We start from the raw sequence: 19,940 nt of genomic DNA, 5'->3' as shown, positions 1-19,940 counted from the left end.
GATATAGAGGAAATCGTTTTCATTTATGAAAATTTTATGACTTATAAATCATGGTAAATAGTTACTAAAAATTCAGTTTCATTTTTCAAATAACACTTTATTGGAATTTTGTAGCTCTTTTTCTTTATCACTGAATAGATTTTGAAGATGAAGTTCCTTTAGCAAAGCCTCAACAGCTTCAAAGTGATTCAAAGTAAAGAATTGGAAGCCAAAGATATTCAAATCAGCCTCCAGAATACTTTTAATTATATGCACATTGTGATGAACAAAAAATGTTCTAGTTAAATGTTCATCTGCCTCAGGTTCAGTTTGTAATTGAACAAGCTCTTGTCGCAAAAGTGACGGTAATTTAGCTGAAGTTATTTTCTCAATAAAGGTATATTTGTGGAAGGTCTGGTGAGTCATAATTCCAATCATAATCGGAACCGTAATGCCAGCTGCCCGAACTTCTTTCACGAATTGGATAATGACCTCAGGTCGATAGCATACCTGTGTGATAATGCAATCCACTCCAGCAGATACCTAGAAAAAGAATTATTAACTAAGATAAATTTTTGATTTGTATTTAATAATATATATTTAATTTATACCTTTTCTTTCAGGAACTGTATGTGCTTCGTTAGATCTGGAGCTTGTCCTTCCGTTATGTTGTAACCCTCTGGAAATCCACCCACGCAGATTGATATTTTATCTGGAGAAAGAGATTCTTATTAGTAAATTTAAAGCGATAATTTGTGAAATAAATTAACAAATAAAAAATAGAAGCAGCCATAGCTATTACTTATCTTGCAGCTTAGTTAATAACGATGTTTATTGAACAATAAACAAAACAAATATATTAGAAGAGAAACTGAACTACCTCAAACTTTTTGTATTCGTTAAGCAATGATGAATTTCAGACTAAAAATTTTTTACGCTTTGCAAAGTAGTAAATAAATTATATTTTAGCGCATATTTTGTGATTATTCACGAAGGGAGGCGTGACAATGAGATAAGCTACATTTTCAAGTCAAGTGAAATCACAATCACTCGATCGTTAGCATTATCTTCTAGAGCTCTAGTTCACAAATAGTTCCTAAATATATATATTTATTAGTCTGTCTGATTAACTTACCGCCTGACCTGTTTTTGGCCCTCTCAACAATGGATTTACTATGTGGAAATCGCTGCCCTGAAAACATCAAATCTCCCCGCAACGCCAACATATTTTTAAAACTCAAATCCAGGAACTGATCCAACCGTTCATCAGTCAATCGATAGGCAGTCAAGTGTGGCATTACGGGAATTCTAGGAGCAAGATGCCTGGCCAACTGGAGGCTATCCACCTGATCTATGGGCTCCACATCCCAGTAGCTTGTACCCAGCCAGGTCATGCTCACAAACATGGGTAGTATCGGCAGGAATCGATTGAAATCCAGGCATACGGGTTTGCCCCTGGTTCGGGGTAATATCTCCATGCCATAGAAGAGGCGTCTTTGTGCGTGATGTTCAGCAATGAGGGGTCCAATCCGTTGCTCCACCAATCCATTCTGTTCCGGGGCAAAGGTCACACAGGGCACGTACAAGGGAGGACTTGAACTCCGTACACCCGGCGTGCAGTGAGCCATCGATAGATAGAGATGATGCTAACGCTCTGGCAGATCGTCGAGAACTGCCAGTGCCCGCTAGGTGGCACTCGGATTGTAATTATCAGCGATCAGCAACGATCTAACCTAACGTATATAGTAGCTCGGACTCGCTCCCGAGTTTTCTATACAATATTAAAACGGCTTGGCTTGCTTGTGAGAGCGTAACTTGGTCGCCGGTTAAGTCATTTAAGATTTGATTAAAAATATCACAAATTAAAAGCCATACTTTAATAAATCCATATCAAGAATTTTTAGGATGAGACTAACTTATTCAATTTAGATTTGACGTAAAATAATTTTGGTTGTTTTAGGAAACCCTTATTAAGGCCCCTTGAATAGGCCCAGGTCATGAAGTTCCTTAATCATTAGGTGCACATTTTCAAACCTGTTCAGGGTGAAAAATACAATGCCCCATATGTCATCACTGGCGGCCAGGACCTCGCTAATAAGACGGACATTAACGCGAACAAAGAATCGGACAATCTCCTGCGATGGCTCGCTAGGGTCCGTTCCAAGTCGACACTGGATCTCTTCGAGTTCCTTGTCCAGTTCCGGCGGAAGTTCAGCTTCGCCACGTTTCCGCATCCTCTTGTAGCTAGAGTAGGAGTCGTGACCCATTATGCCAATCAGGATGGGTATCGTAATACCCTCGTCCCGACAATACTTCACATATTTGACAATGACCTCTGGCTTGTAGCACATCTGGGTGATGACACACTCAGCACCGGCTGCGACCTAAAATAAATGGTTAATAGGTCTGGTAATTTATACACTATAGTTTGGGAACCCACCTTTGACTTCAGAATCTCTATGTTCTTGGCCATATCTGGGGGACTTCGTTGGTCGGCTGTGTAGCCATCAGGGAAACCAGCCACGCAAATCGACATTTTGTCTAAGGAGAAAGGTTGCAACTAGGAAAAGAAAACTCGCAAAATCACAGAGTTTTTTGTGTATAGTCTGAAATGCAAGTGTACTTCTTAAATAAGCAAAACTTTATAAATCACTGTAAGGGTTTATTGTGATCAGAATCACTTACCGCCCTCCCTGCACTTAATAAACTGGGTCAAATCAACAGCATAGTTGAATACCTGGTTCGGTTCCACATCGTCACCTCGCAGGGCCAATATATTCTTAAAGTTTAGGGACAAAAAATCATTTATCCGCCGCTCGGACAATCGGTAACAGGTAAGATGCGGCACTGCAGGTATCTTTTCGGAGAGGAGCTTGCACAGCAATAGACTTTCTGTTTGCCCAATGGGCTCCACATCCCAGAATCGTAGGGAATGCCAAACGACGCTGACAAAGACAGGCAGGACCGGCAGGAAGTTGTTAAAGTCCAGTTGCACGGGTCCTAGACGCGTACGGGCTAGGATTTCAATACCGTAAAAGAGGCGTCCTTTTGCCTGGTGTTCTCTGACTATCGTCCCGACACGCTGCTCTCCACCACCATCCTGTCCGGGGGCAAAGGTCAAGCAGGGCGTGAACGTGGATGAACAGCGATTCAGCGACATTTGAATCGCTCGAAACGCTCCCAAGTTGACGGATCGGCGAAAACCATTAGCTCCCGCCATCTGGTAGCGATCCTTACAACTATCGAGTCCAGCTGGACACCAGCCTAAGATTCCTATGCGGAAATATAACTATGTTAGAAGACTTCCCCGAGCCAATGAATTTAAAAGTCCAAGTTTCTAAATGATTAACATTTCAAAACAAATAGATTTCGAGGGGTAAAAAGCAAAAAACTCGATGAATAAAATAGTTGTGAGTTATATTTAATAAAAGAAACTACTAAGGAATAAGCATGGAAACCATGATTGAACCCTTTTCCTGTTTCAATTTACAGATTTTCTTACATTCAACTGCAGCTAGAGGGACCTTCAAATGTTTCCCCTTGAAAAAAAGGAAATCTTAAAATTAGTTCAGCTTCAGTCAATGTGCCTGCCATGTGCACCGTCTTCTTATATACATATATTTATAAAAATATATATACATTTATGTGGGTGTGAGTAGGAACCTGTTTTTAGTCTTGTCGGAAGGCCGTTCTATATTTAAATCCATGAAGATGGCATTAGGGGAGATCGCTCCATTTAGAGCCATAATGCTTAGGAGACACATAAATGTGACAGTGAAAATATGCTGGAAATCATTTCGTTTTGGTAAAGTGAAATATTAAAATAACTTAAATATAAACCGAAAGGTAGCGCGACAAGTATTTGGGAATTGATGGAATGATTAGTGTGTAGATTTAGGGGAATGACAAAGGAAATATGTTTTATATCAGTCGGAAAAGAGCTGCCAAGAATGGAATAGAATTAAAGAAATATAAACAGATATACATAATAATTCTTTACAGAAACATAATGAATGTATGCTTTAGATTTAAGTAAAATTTTGTATATTAAAACAATACCTTAGTACCAAAAGAGTCTCTGGAACTTAATTCTTAACTTCACATTTTTCTAAGGTAAGTTAAAGGTTACCCAAAAAATTACCTTCCTGACATGGCTCTGCTAAATTTCCACCATAAAATTAAAAAGGATAATGAGTTCAATACCCTGAACACAACAAGTTCTCTTTGCTTCAGTGAATCTCTACTGGATAGATCCTTCGTAGTTGCGTCACACAAAAAAGGTTCTTAAGAAAAGACTTCAATCAAGGCATAGAGCCAGAGGATTACCCCCGGAAAATGATTTGTTGAGGGAAAAATTACATTGTACCGCCTTCGATCTTAACGCCTGATTGAAGGACCTCCTCGAAATTAGCTAAGCCTCTCATTCACCATAAATTGTTGTTGGGTCACCTGCTGTGCGAAGGGTTTCCCTGCTTTATTACTCCCATATTTTATATTTTATATATATTATTTTCAAAAAGCACCGAGGGATTAAATTACTGCGCGAGATGGAAAAAAAATCTTTGATGAAATGCGTCTGCTCAGAGCTGGGAAATGGGAATGAAACCGCGTCTCGGGGCACACGCATGAAGATACATTTTCTTAGGAGGTTCCTGCCTCTCTCCTTACCACAAGATACTTTGCTCAGTTGAAATTAAAAAATTCCACCGAGAGCTGGGAAATTATATTGCGGTGGCGGGGTAGAGTGGAAAAAAAATGTAATAAAGACATGAGTTGTGAAAATTATTAAGATGATTATGGTGGCAGCAAAGCACTCGAGTGTAGGCGGCGGCACCGCCAAGGGTTTCATAATCAGTCTGAAATGCATAAGGACACTTGGAGGTAAATTTAAACATTTGCAACTTGAAGAGTGTTTACTGTGGAGGTATTAAAATTTTAAGGCTGTCCTGAAAAGTTTTTGGAAATGGGATTTGCAATGAGCGACCGACTTGTCAGTTATTTAATTATGAATAGAAGTAGAAAATTCGATTTTTTTGATATGAATGCAGCTATTTTTAGTTTAGAATATATAAGAAGATATTAACCATCCATTTAATAAAGCATTTAGCCTTGAAAACCTATGTGCGCATTTAAAGGATTACCTAGTACATACTCACAAGTACATAAGGACGCGTGGAATTTTCCATGGCATTTCTGCAACCTCTGCTCACCGCTGCTGTGTGCGTGTTTCTGTGTGAATCATCATCCTTTTCTGGGGGTTGAAACACTGTCGATTTTGTTTTTGGGGGATGCATCTCGGGATCAGAGCATCGGTCGCACCACCAATTTTATTTCATTTCACTCCACTACGCTTTACCTATGGCGCCGAGCGGAATTTATCGCTTGTTGCTAAGCGGGACAAAAACGGCGCAGGACACTCATAACTGGGTGAGTGGGCTGGCCGGGTTCCCACTGACTCACTGACTGAATGCCACAATGGATGGTCGGATGGATGGATGGATGGATGAATGAATGGCTGGATGAATGAGTGAAGCCAAGGGCCAGGGCTTGGGCTCGCATCAGGGGGTTGTTTCGCCCACCGACGCCTGCTGGAAACGCATCATTATAATAGGTGCACTGGAAGAAAATTAATAATCATATTAGTAATAACATTGTGTAGCTTTAGCAACTGATTTTTAAACTAAAATCAATTAAAACAAAGTCTTAACGTAAGCTAAAAATACTTTTAAGGCGGAATTTTTTATATTGTGGTAATTCGTAGCATACTTTTTTGCGTCATTTTCATGAAACTGAAACCACAACGATTCCTTTGTGTTTTATGTCTTATTTACGTGTTATTTAATGTTTTTAATTTTTTACAACTTTATTTTTAGACAATAATGTATCTAAAATATTAAAACACATTAAATTTTTAGTTTTGATTAAAGAAATAATTTCTAAAGCAAGTATAAAGTAGGTTTTATACAAATTCTCTTCCGAAATATTACAATTTCTGTACATTATAAATACCTGTAAGTATTTCTCCCTGTGTAAAATCTGTTTAGGGCAGCGAGTGTGAGTGACGAGAGCCGGCTGCCGCAGTTGGTTTCAGATATTTTCAGTTGGCTTCGGTTTGATGGGTGGCACAGCAACCCCTGATAGCATATATAGCATATACATAGCACATATAGCACATCCTGCAACGAAGGACACCAGGGCCACCTTTGTGCGTTTCGGTTGCAAATCTTTTGGAAATTGCGTCATCGCCGTGCGGCGAACGTGGCAGGCACGCAGCCGAGTTCCCATTCCCTCGGTCCTTGCCAGTCCTTGCCAGTCCATTCTCCATCCTTTGAGAGAAATCCCCTGCAATCTCGTATGAGTTACTGACATAATTAGGACTTAACTGGAAGTCACGCGCAGCGCATTCGTAATCCGAGTAGTCCTGCCGCCTGTGGTACATGGGATTCAAGGTCACATTTCCATTTCCATTACCATTACCAGCTGCGGTCGAGTGAGCCGTCAGCGATTCGATTTCATCTCATTTGGCAGTCGGCATCTGTCCTTAACCCATTTGGATCGTTCATTTGAAGAGATTACTAAAGGTCCACTGCAGGATAACGTGGCTGGACTTCAGATATAGTATTCATTTCGATAAATTAAATAAGGATATTGGAAGAAATATCAATTTTATCTTTTAATCAATTTGGTAGACTCATGTAGAATTTTCTTTTAAGGGAAGGAATATTATATTATGGGAAAATCTATAATAAAATCAATAAGATAGGAAATATTTCTTTAGTTTAAAATTTTTTAAACTGGATTTTTGAAAAAAATTAAACCCATCTTCTTATTAATATTGTAAAACAATCTGTTAGCTATAAATAACATACTCTTCTTTACTTTAATAGGTTTTCCAAATCGATATATATTATATATTAATATTTAATATCTCCAAAAACCCACACAAAACCAGACTTTAGGTCACACCTTTGTTTCCTTCAAAATCATATTGTTATTAATTTAATGACCAAAATAACATTCTGCTGTTGATTACATATTTCACATTTATAAACATTGCTCGCCCGCTGTATACATATATTTAATTTCACATTCACGGCCAAGTCTTGGGGTTTTCCCGGATGTCTAAGTCATGCCCAAATGGAGGAGGGGCGGGGGGAATGGGTGTTCCCAAAGTCCTGAAAGGAAAAACAGGACGCACAATGGGAAAAGCAAGTCAGCAGGCCTGCACACACACATGCACACACGCACCAAACTAAAATATGTGTAATTTAATTATGGGCCTGCCAGCGTCGACGTCAACGTCGACGTCGCGTACGGCGGGTGGCAAATTGCCAAAAAAAAAAGGAAAATAAATAAATAAAAAAATCAAGGAGAAAGTAAGATAAAATGAGAGGGTTCTAATGAGGACTGTGGAGTACCTAGTAATGAGAAAAATTGATCCCTAACAAGTATAAATAAACATAATCCTGATAATAATTTAAAATAAAATATATAGAATCACATATTTCATAATTTTCATAACTATAAAAATTAAATAAAATAGCCTTTCCCTTCTTATAAAACTGTTATTAGAAATGTAAAGATAATAAAGCAGTTTTTTTTTTAATATTTAAAAAGCACTGTTGAATCTACTGTTTAATTATAGTTTACCTTTTTAATATTTTTTCTCTATAAATATTTATTATTTTTATTTTATATATACTTTCTCTTGTTAATATTTTCGTCGCAATGCCAGACAAGTAAACAAAGAAATTCTCGAAAATTCTCCCTTCCCCTGCTATATACATTTCTCTAGAATACAATATACCCTGGCACCTTTCCAAGTACCGGGTATATATAACACAGGGATGTAGCAAAAAAAAAGGGGGAATGCCGTACGTACGCATATCCTGCTGCTCAAAAGTCCTGCCCTTCGTCCCGATTTTCCTACGCTTTCTGCGCCTTTTGTTGCCTTGTTTTTCGTTACCATTTTCCCCCCTCTTTTTTTGTTATTTTGACTCAAGCTGTGCACATTTTCGGTTTGATTATCGAACACAATATTTTTTCCGCTTTCCTTGTTGGCCATAATTGACGATTGCGCCATGAGTCGCCACAATTTCCCCCCCTGAACTCCGCCCACAAGGACATCCTATTTCGCATCCTCTGGACGGCGCTTTCCCTTTTAATGAAATTTTTCCCTGCGCTGGTCGAGTAAACACATTAAACAGATTTCAATTTTTTAATATTCAAGCTTTCATTGGGTGGTATGTTGCTTTTCTTTTTCTCCCTCTTTCTCTGTCAGGGGGTCGTGGAAATTAATTTGTAATGCGGAAATTGTAAAAGGCGAAAAAGATCTGAAAATTATGTTGTAATTTGGAGCGGCGACGCGAATTTGATTGAAATATTACTTCAACGAATTGCCATTAAACTCAATAAAATCCAGATCTGATGTATATGGGTTTAATGTGAATGAGATTTTAAATGGATTATTAAAGTATTGGGAATGTTTAGGCTTAAATATCAGGATTAGCTGTTACAGGATTGTTGTTCTGAGATTGAAATTAATATTTCAGGACCTTAGGAATGGTTAAATTTCAGGAAAAACTTGAATACATAATATTTAAGTAAATATATATGATTTATAGTGTCAGAAATGACTCGTTCATAGAGTTTCTAGCTTCTAACTGAGATGATAATACCATGGAAGGGTAAGCCACCAATCTCCCTCTCTCTAAACTCCAAAGAGAACCCAAATCTAGATCGATTCGTCTGTATATGCTGGTTCGAAATATCTACTTAAATAAGGCTATAAAAAATCTGAAATCTTTAAGAGATACAAGTAATCTCATTCAAGCATGAGATGTGATGTTCCCCACTCGAAGAGATACAAATTGTTGATACGATTCAAGTTGGCTGTCGTCGATTATTGCCACACAATTCAAGGCGGGTTGAAGGTAACACACTAGCCGAGACAATAGATCGCGCCGCCCAAAGATGGAAGATTCGGGCATTAATAACAGCAATAAAAAGAGTCGTAAAACGAGCGGCAGTAACCGTTAAAGCCAGAGAAACCCGTTAAGAGCACGAGCACAGCCGCAACACCCACCCACACACCGAATATGTAAAATGGAGCTAATGCCATGCACAAAGCCAAAAATAATAAACCGAAGAGGAGCCACAAATATTGATAGTACAATAGGAGGGGGGAGACAGCCCAGGCCCATAAATGGTGGCCAATACAGGCCTTTGCCTCGGAAACCTCACTAAACCTCACTCACTTACAAATCTTGTATGGCATATAGGCTCTTTTATGGCCACTCGGTTTCGTGAGTTTCTTCAGAGATATTGATTTGCGACGCTGCTGAGGTGCTGAGGTGTACCGAGTTATAAGGAAGCCGCGTGAAATGCTATTATTGTCACGGTCATGTTTTCCCCAAAGTCAGCAGTCAAATGTCAAGCCATCTACAATTTCCTTCATCAATTTAATTGGATTCAAGATATTAAGACAACATTTCCCAACTATTTCTAAATTATTTGGAGATTTTAATTTAGTATTCCATAACCCTAAACCCTCTTCGAGATATTACTTTCGTTTGGTATTTGGTTTACAGTAAAATTTATCTTTGTTGAAACAACATTTTATTAGTTAAACAACCTAATAAACTCTCCCCGTAAACTAAGCCTAAGTAAATGCTTCTAATTTGCCATACTAAAATCAGATATATCCTGGATCACAAACTCATATTTATGGGTCGTAAAATCCAATTAGCATGCAATATATTCATCCCTTCGGACCCAATTCCTGGGCCAATATGTGTTGATCTAGCCATGTGTAATGGCAAACACCTTGCGCCACAGAGTCAAACTGTCAGGCTGTCGTTACCCTCAAAGCGAAGGTATCAGCCTCAGGTATATATTATATATACATAGTCTAGGGTATATATATGTACATATACCAATATGTATGCACGAAATGTCTATTGTTTCTATCTGTTGATTTTTCTTTCTACGGCCTGCATACATTTTGAGGTTTGCTTTCTATACACAAACTGGTAGGTCTGGCAAATGGGAGACAGTTTATAGTTTGGGGATATATTTTAAACGGGTATTTATAATTGAAAAGAATATATATTTTATATAAATTAGTAATTTGAAACATGTTCAATTAAAGAAGTTGTAGTCTAGTCAATATATTAAGTAATGCCTCTAAGAAGAGTATATATTCCAATCTATTTTAGCCTGATTCCACTGTAATATGCTTCTCTCCCAGTTTAGGGCCACTTAGAGGCGACTGGCGAACTAGTTGACTGTTTGACTGAATGACTGACTGACTGACTGTCGAAATGACGCGCCAAGTGGATGGATGACTGACTGATTGCATGACGAACTAACGAAACTAACGAATCGGCGGTCGGTCCAACAGATGCCAAACACTCAAAACAACAAGAAAATAACACACACACTATATACACACACACACACACACACCATAGAGTGTGTATGGACACTCAAAAACAACAAGACGGAGAACAGGAGACCTCTTAAAAGGCTGGCAGCATGGTAGAAGCAAAAGTAGAAGAAACACAATAATGGGCTCGAGACCCCCGGACCTAAGTTTACTTTACTTTGCCTTTTTCACTTTTGATATTTTGACATTTTCATTTGACAGCTGATTGAAGGGCCCACAACCAACAGCACCAACAACACCAACACCAATACCAACACCAATACCAACAACAACAACAACAACGTTGGCTAAGACAGAAATAACAACAACAAGGTGGTGTGATTCGATTTCGATCGATGTTGTGGCGACACAACCAAAGAAGACAGGTACACATAGGAAAAATAAATTTTATTGTAATCTACAATTCAAAACATTTAAAATAATAGATTTTTAAGAGTTTCAGTAATTATAAAAGGCTAGAAAGGTGACTAGATTAACGTGGCTTAAGATACTGCCAAGATGTAAAGATAAAGTAAATAATCGCATTACTTCTGAACTTTAATTAAAGTTTTCCAGGTTCTTTTTATTTGGTTTTTGAAAAATAAAATATTAAATGATAAAGTCAAATAAATAGTATATATATTATTTGATCCATTAGTTCTCTATCTAATTTAATAAATACTAGAATAATGTTTCAGTGTCTCAACTAGGTACAAATGATAGCGATAGCTTGTTGTCAGGTCGAATAGTGCTCACGCTCATGTGGTGCTGTGGTGTCAAGTGCCCAGGCAGTGGGGCAAATACTCAAAAATTGTTCAGAAAATATACATAATAAAGAAATAATATATAAAATCATATATGCTAGCCAAGCCAAAGGATGCTGGTTGTGGATAAAAAATAAATCAAATGATTTATCATATGAAATATGAATAATTCTGGTTTTGTTCACTCATTTCTTAACATTTCTAAGTGGAGGGTTCCTTAGTTTAATATTAAAATATTATAAATGTTTAAGACTTTATATTTTAAAAAATTAATTAAATATAAAATTTTAAATAACAGAAAAATATATAGTTTAACAGAGAAACAAATCTATAGGCACTGTAAATGCCTGCTTAGATTAATTATTTTTGCTAATTTTCTTAAGGAAACTTTCTAAATAGACATTAACCCTGACTATTGATTACTTTCAAAATACACTCCCATATTTTTTAAATATTTTTTTGTAGCCACTGTGCCCAGAGAAAGGAGGAGGAGTAGGTGCGTTGCGCATATGAATGTGTGACATGTTTGTCGAAAATGTTCAAAGTTGTTTGGCTCTTTCGGTTTGCTCTCATTGCTGTTGTTGTCGTATTGCTCGCTTGATGGAAATGGAAATGGAAAAGCGGGAAAAGGAGGTGGAGGTGAAAGGCGGGACAGGGAACGGGACCGGGACGGGAGCAGTGTGAGCATTCGATTTGCCAGTGCAGGCCAAGTTGCGCCTAATGGCGTCGCGTGCGTTAACTTTTAGCGTCAAGTGTCATATAAAGTCTGTTTATGTGTATGTATACACTGGGGGAAAATAAGAGAAACAAGTCATAGGAACATATATATTTTTAGAGAATTTAGTATACATATAATTTAAAGAAGAGATTGATCCCACCAATATCTTATTTATATATAATATAAATGTCATGGTTAAGACTTACCGCAGTAGAGGACACGTCATTGTTTACTTCCTTCCAGTGTTGTGACCAAGAATGCTGATTCCATCCAAAGGGAGCTTCTTCCCAGTCATCCAGATGTATTGTATTGGCCACGTCATATTTTTTAGGCCGAAGGCTGATCACTTGCACTATCACTTGAGATGTTAACACTAGGTACCCCTAGGACAGACTGAGGCGCGCGGGCCCTTAGCACCTCTATTTATAGTCCCTGGGGAAAGAGAGGAGCAGAGAAAGTGAGTGTGAGTGGGCGGGAGAGGAGTTGCCTCTAGAGATTAACATAGAGCCACTAACATAGCCAGAGAGGGGGAGAGGCAGAGAGGAGCAGTGAGCTGATATTTAATTTAACTCTGATCATTAAGTAACTCTGATCAGTTAATATCAATAAGCATTAAGTAACTCTGAACAGTACGTATCTATGAACATTAAGTAACTATGATCAATAAGTATCTATGACCAGTACGTATCAGTTACTAACTTTGAACACTAGTAAACAATGACTTGCAACTTTTGTAACACAACACATATCTGAGACTTGGCCGGCAGCAGTCACTTCGTTCCGGGGATGTTAGAACCTGTTGAGAATCATAAGCTCAGATGTGCGAGATATGTTTTGGAACAATTTTAAACTACTTGAATGAAACTATGGAGTTATTCTTCTACTTAATTTTACTAGTTATAAGTCGGAGCTTGGCAAATCGGTGGACTATATATATACATATATATAGCTGCCATAGGAACGATCGGACGATTTATAGAACTAGGATCAGTTATTAACTATGGGCAGTAAGTAACTCGAACAGTGAGTATCTATGACCAGTAAGTAATTATGATCAGTATCTATAACCAGTAATTAACTATGAGCAGTAATTATCTATGATCAGTAATTAACTAAGATAAGTAACTATCTATGAGCAGTAAGTAACTCTGAATAGTGAGTATCTATGACCAGTAAGTATGTATGATCAGTTACTTACTTTGAACACTAGTAAACAATGACTTGCAACTTTTGTAACACAACACATGTCTGAGACTTGGCCGGCAGCACTCACTTCGTTCCGGGGATGTTAGAACCTGTTGAGAATCATAAGCTCAGATGTGCGAGATATGTTTTGGAACAATTTTAAGCTATTTTAATGAAACTATGTTGGTATTCTTGTATATAATTTTACTAGTTTATAGTTTGGAGCATGGCGAATCGCTGGACTATATATATACATATATATTGCTGCCATAGGAACGATCGGACAATTTTATGAGAAGAAATTATAACTTTTCAAGTGCGAAGTTAGCTGCCTTTCTTGTTTATAATTTGTATGGCTTTATCAAGTAAATATTAATCTTATCTAGCAATTGTTTAACTAAACCTCACTTGGAAATATAATAAACTGTATTTCATTTCCCAATTTTTTGGTAAACACATTTCTATGCCTGATGTGTATTCTCTCAGTGTTTCATGTGTGTGTATTTTATGCTGTGTTTGCCTAACTGCACATGACAGTTGTTGAGCATTAGCCTGATCCAATTTGGCATTCCCTGCCCCTGCCCCTGCCCCTGCCCCATACCCCGACCTCCTCTCTCTTTCTATATCTGCCCTTTTCGTGGAGAGTGTCCATTGTGGCAGCGAAATGACCCGAAGCACTCGAGTGACACCTTTTTTGGGCTTGTGGCCCGGCCTTCTTTGCATTTAATTGCCCAAAACGAAGGCCCACATACATGCCACACACACACTAACACACACACCTTTATGAGGGCCCTCCAAAAACGAGAGCTAATCGAAAGCGTTTTTACTTTCATTTCCTTCTCCAGTGTCGCCCCATTTCGGTTGACATTAGTTGCAGGTAACCTTTAGGTATCCACCAAACCAATTATGTTTCCTATGTGAGCGGGGCTAACTATCCAATTAGGAGTGGAACGTCCAGGTAATAATGAGCTAGCTTTTGTTTGAGGGGAAAACTATAAGGAAAACTACTAGTGAATCTTCATGTAAATAAGTCATTTGGTAAACTATTCCAAAAAGTAATTAAAGGAGAGAACACGGAATATATTTAAGGTAAATAATTATGAAATATGTAGCTGATTAATATCCCTTACCTACCTGGGATATCCTCGTAAAATAAATCAAGGTTAATTTGCAATTTGCCTGGAGTAACTGTCTCCTGATTGGTGTAAACTATTTACACTAACTTGGCTCTAATCCCAGCTGGCCATTGCTGAAATTGAAATACAAGCTGCTGAATTTGTCGGTAAACAGTTGCGGAGCCAAAATGAAGATTGACGAGGAACATGCACCGCCCACTAAATACAGATTCCTCACCAGGAGCCAGGAGCCAGGAGCCATCATCCCGAAGACATTTTAATGTAATCCCGTAAGATAGGGACTCGAGTGCAGGGGAACTGCAGGCAAAGGACATGGCACGGCGCTACACGGGACAAATTGCATTGCCATTTCCACGTTTCGCTCAAGCATCTCAGCATCCCAGCATCCCAGCATCCTGGTATCCCAGCATCCCAACATCCTGGCTAACCCACCCCAAAAGGATCACCACGGCAACTGGGCTCTGTTCTTAAGTGCTCGAAAGCGCATAGTTCGCCAGCTTGTGTGGGTCTGCTGGGAGCATACTAGCAGGAGTAAGTGTAATCAACATGCAAGCACAACAAAGGACGAAAGGAAAGTGCACTATAAAAAATGAATAAATAATTTATAAGAAATAAATATAACAAAATATATACTATAAAATAAAATCCCATAATAAACTGCCATCCTCTAAGGTATAACGAATTTTCTAATAAATATATAGTTTATAGTTGCTAATACATAAAATGCGGAATATTTATTCTTTAATCAAGCAATTTAAAGCATTAATTTTCCATTTAAAGGTCTGATCTTGATGAAATTTTCTGTGATTATACTTAAAACTAAATACTAACTGAAAATGTACCAGAAAAATAATGCTTAATATAAAAAGAGGTGTTTAAAAAACATGGAAAAAGAACATATGAAGTCGAAGTATGGTAAAATTAATCCCAAGAAATGGTAAATGTATTAAAATAAAAACCTTACTGTTCAGATATCAATCCACATATATTCCACATATATAATTATACATTACACCTATTTTAATAAAATTTTTCTACATTTTTTCCCAGTGTAGAGAGCTGCCCTCACGTATGCCTCGGAGTGGCGTTCAAAACGAATTTGCCACAGCACTTGAGCGCTCAACAGGACGAAGATGACGGGCAGGGCCATGGAGGAACACCAACCCGGGGCTGGATGAGTGAGTACGAGGACTAGGACCAGGACCAGGACCAGGACGCGGAAGGACCAACCTCGATGGCCATATATGAGGGGTGGTGTACAGAGAGCATACATACATAGGTACTATAACCACGCAACTCAGCGCAGTGAAAATAATGACGGCGAAAACAATTGCAACAGCGGTAAACAAGAACTCGCTCGACACGCTCTCGACACTTGAAGCCGCCCAAGGAGCGAGGGGAGGAGTCCTTGGTACCTGGACTGCCGCCTCAGATCCTTGGCAAAACCAGGGGATATGGAATCCGGGACTGGCACGCAATCACGAGCATTGCCACGGATGCGGACGCGGACACGGACACGGACTGCTGCTGTTGTTGTTGTGTAATAAGCATTAATGGGGTGCTCGCCGGGATTGCCGTTACCGTTGCCACGGCCGTTACCTATTCATCCCAAATGTTGTTTGTGTTTATCTGTCAACATGCAACGTCGTAGCCATGGCCATCGCCATCGCATCACATCGCTCCCTGCATGTTTGCGTTGGATGCTGCTGCTGCTGATGTTGCAACAGAAAAACAACTCGAATCGGATGGCCATTACCGTGGATAGGAATGTGCGAAAATGTGTGCAAAAATGGTTTTTATTTAGATTAAAATGAGAGGAGAAAAATGGTTAGACAGTGGGTAGGATGGTAAATAATATGGGAAATGGAAAAAGGATATAGAAAATGTTCTTAAACCAAAGAGACAGCTTTGAAGGGATTGCTCTTAGTCACTTGTCTTTGTTTATGGGAAGCTATGAAAGTATTTATTTTAAAAATTATTGGAATATCTTAGAAGAAATTAAATAAAGGAAATTTAATACTGAAGTTAATAAAGACTTAAGGAAATTAACCCAAGGAAGCCAAGGTACCTACACCCTTGCTGGTTACAACAAGGTCTTAGGATCGAATAGAAAATTAATTATAACTAAGCCAAAAATTGATTATTTTTCATATATATCTAATATAATATATGTTTAGAAAACATATAATATGTTTTCTAAACATATAATATATATCAGAAATAATATTTGAATCAGACATCAGATATTTTGGAAAATAATTAGAAAAGAAAGTTTTTCTTTCTTTACCATAGTTTCTTTAACCATTTTTCGCTTGCAATTTAGTCAGAGTAATAGTAAACATTGCACACTAATTTTTGGCAGAATTTTTCTATAGGATTTCCCCCCTTGAACCCACTGTTACACACCGCCATCATCATCAGTGTTTCGCCGCCGTCATCCCCGAAACCCATCATCAGCAATGATGATTTTCATGATGATGACGACGCTGCCAACGACGGGGAGCGCGTGTGAGAAATCATCTTTTTAATTTTCACAATCAAATGTTTTTGTTATTATTTTTTCCACTCGACTACCGCATTTTCCGAGCCGGGCTGCCGGGAGCTGCAGGCATCGGATAGAGCGAGCAGCTGTCCAAAATTGAAAACGGGGTGGATATGGGATGGGATATGGTATGGGATATAGGATCTGATGGGGTGTCTGCATGGATGAGAGGGGGCCTTTGCCACTCAGAGACTCGAGTTTTTGTTTTGTGGTTTATTACACGCAAATAAATTACATTTATGTTTGTTTGTTTCCATTTCCATGCAGTTGCCGACATTTAGGGATGAGAGTTTTCCAGGCAACAAATATATATATATAAAACCAAAAACAAAGGTAAAAAGTATAGAAATTGATATAATTAAAATTTTTAAAAAGTATAACTGTGTTAAATATATTTTTAAATATTTTATTTAGTGAAATTCTGATAACTTTTCTACTAGCAAACTACTGATTCTTAATTTTATATAAACGAAAAATAACTGCTAAGTTTTCCCATCTCTAATATCTAGTTTTGCCAACATTTGCTTCGATTTTCAACTGTAATTTTTCCTCTACAATTTTCCCATACACTTTTCCACAACCGTGCACTCCCCTCTCCCCTATGTAATCACCCCTCTCTCTTGGGCATCTGGTGCCGCTTTTCGATTGTTGGCTGCTCTTTATTAATTTGATCATTTCATGATTGCCGTTGTTATTGCTGCTTTTGTTGTAATTAACCTTTTGTCTTTGTGTATATGGATGGGTGTCATTGTCATTGTTGTTTTTGGTGTAGTTGGTGTTCATTTTGGCCAAAGTTTTGGTCTATTTGTCGGACTCGAACCCGAACCCTGGAACCCTCGAACCCTCTCGAACCCTGGAAACCCTCGGACCCTCCTCTGTCATTGTGTGTTGGCAGCTCTGGTCAAAAGGTCCGTCGTCGGATCCCCAGCTCCCATCGGTCCATTGTCCCATATTCCCATTGTATTTAGTGACATCAGCACAGAATGGCCAGAAAACCCAAAAGTCCGAACTGGAAGCATTCCCCTTTTGACCATTCCCTGCTGTGTCTCCTCTGCGGACTTGAACATTTTGGGTATTTTCCGGCTCGGTTTTCAGATGCTAATTATGCACTTGACATTTGACGAGGGCGTGGAAACGCCTTCCTCTTGGATGCTGCTTAGACTTTCATTATCCACGTACAAACAAATTACAACATAACCATAACCCCTTGACCTGTTAATTGCACCGGGGAGGATGACAAGTATCCCAGCAGGCTGGAGTTACATCTTGACTCCTATATTTATAATGTAACAATACAAAGAAATTTACTTTTAACATTACTATAAAGTTGGAAAGATTGTTAATTATATAAATCTCAGGCTTGGGAAGTTGAAAATCTCATTAGTTATTACTTTAAATACAAATAAATAATATATTTTCACGATCTCTAAGCCTAAAAACCACATTAAAATTATTTTTAATATAATTTTCACTTAATTCTTAAAGAGCTATGTCGTCTCCCTTCACTCCCCTTAACTTAATTTATTTATTTATAAGCGCTTTTATTCCTTGTTCAACGCATTATATTTCGTATATAAATTTACATTAACATTTTTTCGCATCATTTCACAGCAATGGCTGAAGGCGAACACAGGACCAAGGGGGCGGAAAAATAAAACATTAAAAGCCGAGAAAAACCAAATGAAACTCATTAAAATTTTACGAACTTGATGTTCAGAGCAGTTTTTCTCTTTTTATGGTTTCCGTATTTTTCCTTTTTTTTTGTTTTTGCCACAGCACTTTGCCTAATTTCATGGCCAAAAGCCTAAGAGGCGACAGAGACGTCAAGGACCAAAAAGACATTTGAAATTTTGATCACGTTACGCTTTTTTAATTGTTCCCCTGCGGCGCGCTCATTAAAAACGCCCTTCGTCCTCCACCTCCCCCTCCCTATATGCCATATCTTTCCGTGGTAATTGAGACCTCCAGAATTTTAGTTCCCCTTCAATTTCCATTCTCCTACACACTTGAGCTCTTTGGGTTTCCGTTTCCTCATTTAAATTGAGCTGAAATTATTTTAAAGTTTTATTGACTTTCCCTTCTGGAGACGAAGCCTCCTCCGATTTCCCTGTAATTCGTGTGAGCAGATTTTTACGACACAACTCATACCCTGCAGCTGGTTACTTTTCGGGGCTGCCACGTCGGCAATTTCCAAATTAGCTTGCAGCAATTTAAATGTTGTAAAAAAATATAAAAATAACATGACGAAAGACGACGACACCCAACATCCAACACTCAGAAGCAAGCTTTATGGCATTTGGCCTCGGGTTATTTGTCGAGTTAAACTCAAGACGATTAAGCTGTTCGAGGCCAGGGACCAGGATCAGGCCGAAGCCAAGGACCAGTCATCTAATTATCCTTATTCGGATGGCCTATTAACCGGGATGAGTCGCTTTTAGCACCCACACAAGCCCATTAGCATTGCACGACCCATAAAAAGTTTGGATACACCGAAACATCCTCCTAATAGATGACAGCCGTCGATGGTTGTTAATATCAATTTGTCAACTTGGCCAAGGGAATCGTTTTTGGCTAGCAGTACCAGGAAAATCGGTATAAGTTTCTTAATTAATTTTGTGAAATTTTATCTATTGGTTCCTGAAGGATAAAATTTGATTTTAAAATGAGATAAAAGCTTGTTGAAGCTTAACTTCATGATTAAGATTATACTTTATTATTTGACATTTATAATATGCGTTGTGCTTTAATATGGAATATATGTTAAACTTAAATTAATTAATCATATCAAGTTATATATATTATCAAGTTACTTTGAAACATATTTCAAAATGAAATACTTCAGGGAAAATAGATCGTTAAGCTAGAAATAAGAGAAAGAAGGATAATTAAAGAAATATTGTACTCAAGTCATGATTTAGGCGTACAATATTTTAAGTAACATCGTAATTAATTACTTTACTTCAGAAGTAATTGAAATTATTTAGTTATGGGGTCCAAGGCAATAGGATAATTAATTGAAAAGGAAATGCAAAGCTAGCACAGCTGATTCAAGCTCACTCTTATAGTAAATATATACATAATATAATTGTCATGGTTAAGACTTACCTTCGCAGAGACACACGATTATCATTTTTCATCGCTGCATAATTCCTTCCAGTGTAGAGTATGTATCCATGGTGTCTTCAATTAG

At 38.1% G+C, this 19,940-nt stretch overlaps 2 protein-coding genes across 3 annotated transcripts; both read right to left on the bottom strand.

Annotated features, from left to right (window-relative positions):
* Window positions 1–76: 76 nt before the first annotated feature.
* On the bottom strand, window positions 77–2,363 carry LOC110181246 (uncharacterized). The gene is made up of 3 exons (XM_020948950.2): window positions 1,115–2,363; window positions 591–691; window positions 77–522 (listed from the first exon to the last, which is right to left on the bottom strand). Exons 1-3 carry the CDS (start codon window positions 1,605–1,607, stop codon window positions 79–81), a joined length of 1,038 nt encoding a protein of 345 aa, XP_020804609.2. The 5' UTR covers window positions 1,608–2,363; the 3' UTR covers window positions 77–78.
* Window positions 1,842–12,683, bottom strand: LOC110181245 (methylenetetrahydrofolate reductase (NADPH)-like). 2 transcript variants are annotated; one of them, XM_086837464.1, is made up of 6 exons: window positions 12,587–12,683; window positions 12,094–12,306; window positions 5,989–6,581; window positions 2,665–5,595; window positions 2,420–2,520; window positions 1,842–2,363 (listed from the first exon to the last, which is right to left on the bottom strand). In XM_086837464.1, exons 4-6 carry the CDS (start codon window positions 3,197–3,199, stop codon window positions 1,950–1,952), a joined length of 1,050 nt encoding a protein of 349 aa, XP_086693590.1. In that variant the 5' UTR covers window positions 3,200–5,595; window positions 5,989–6,581; window positions 12,094–12,306; window positions 12,587–12,683; the 3' UTR covers window positions 1,842–1,949. The 2 variants fall into 2 exon arrangements, with proteins under 2 accessions (XP_086693590.1, XP_086693587.1); XM_086837461.1 differs by lacking the exon at window positions 12,587–12,683 and having other exon boundaries at window positions 5,989–6,586; window positions 12,094–12,282.
* Window positions 12,684–19,940: the final 7,257 nt, after the last annotated feature.

This window comes from Drosophila serrata, unplaced genomic scaffold (genome assembly GCF_035046125.1).
Source record: "Drosophila serrata isolate PLE 108 unplaced genomic scaffold, ASM3504612v1 contig_66, whole genome shotgun sequence".
Lineage (NCBI taxonomy): Eukaryota > Metazoa > Arthropoda > Insecta > Diptera > Drosophilidae > Drosophila > Drosophila serrata.
This window is presented reverse-complemented; position numbering and strand designations above follow the sequence as displayed.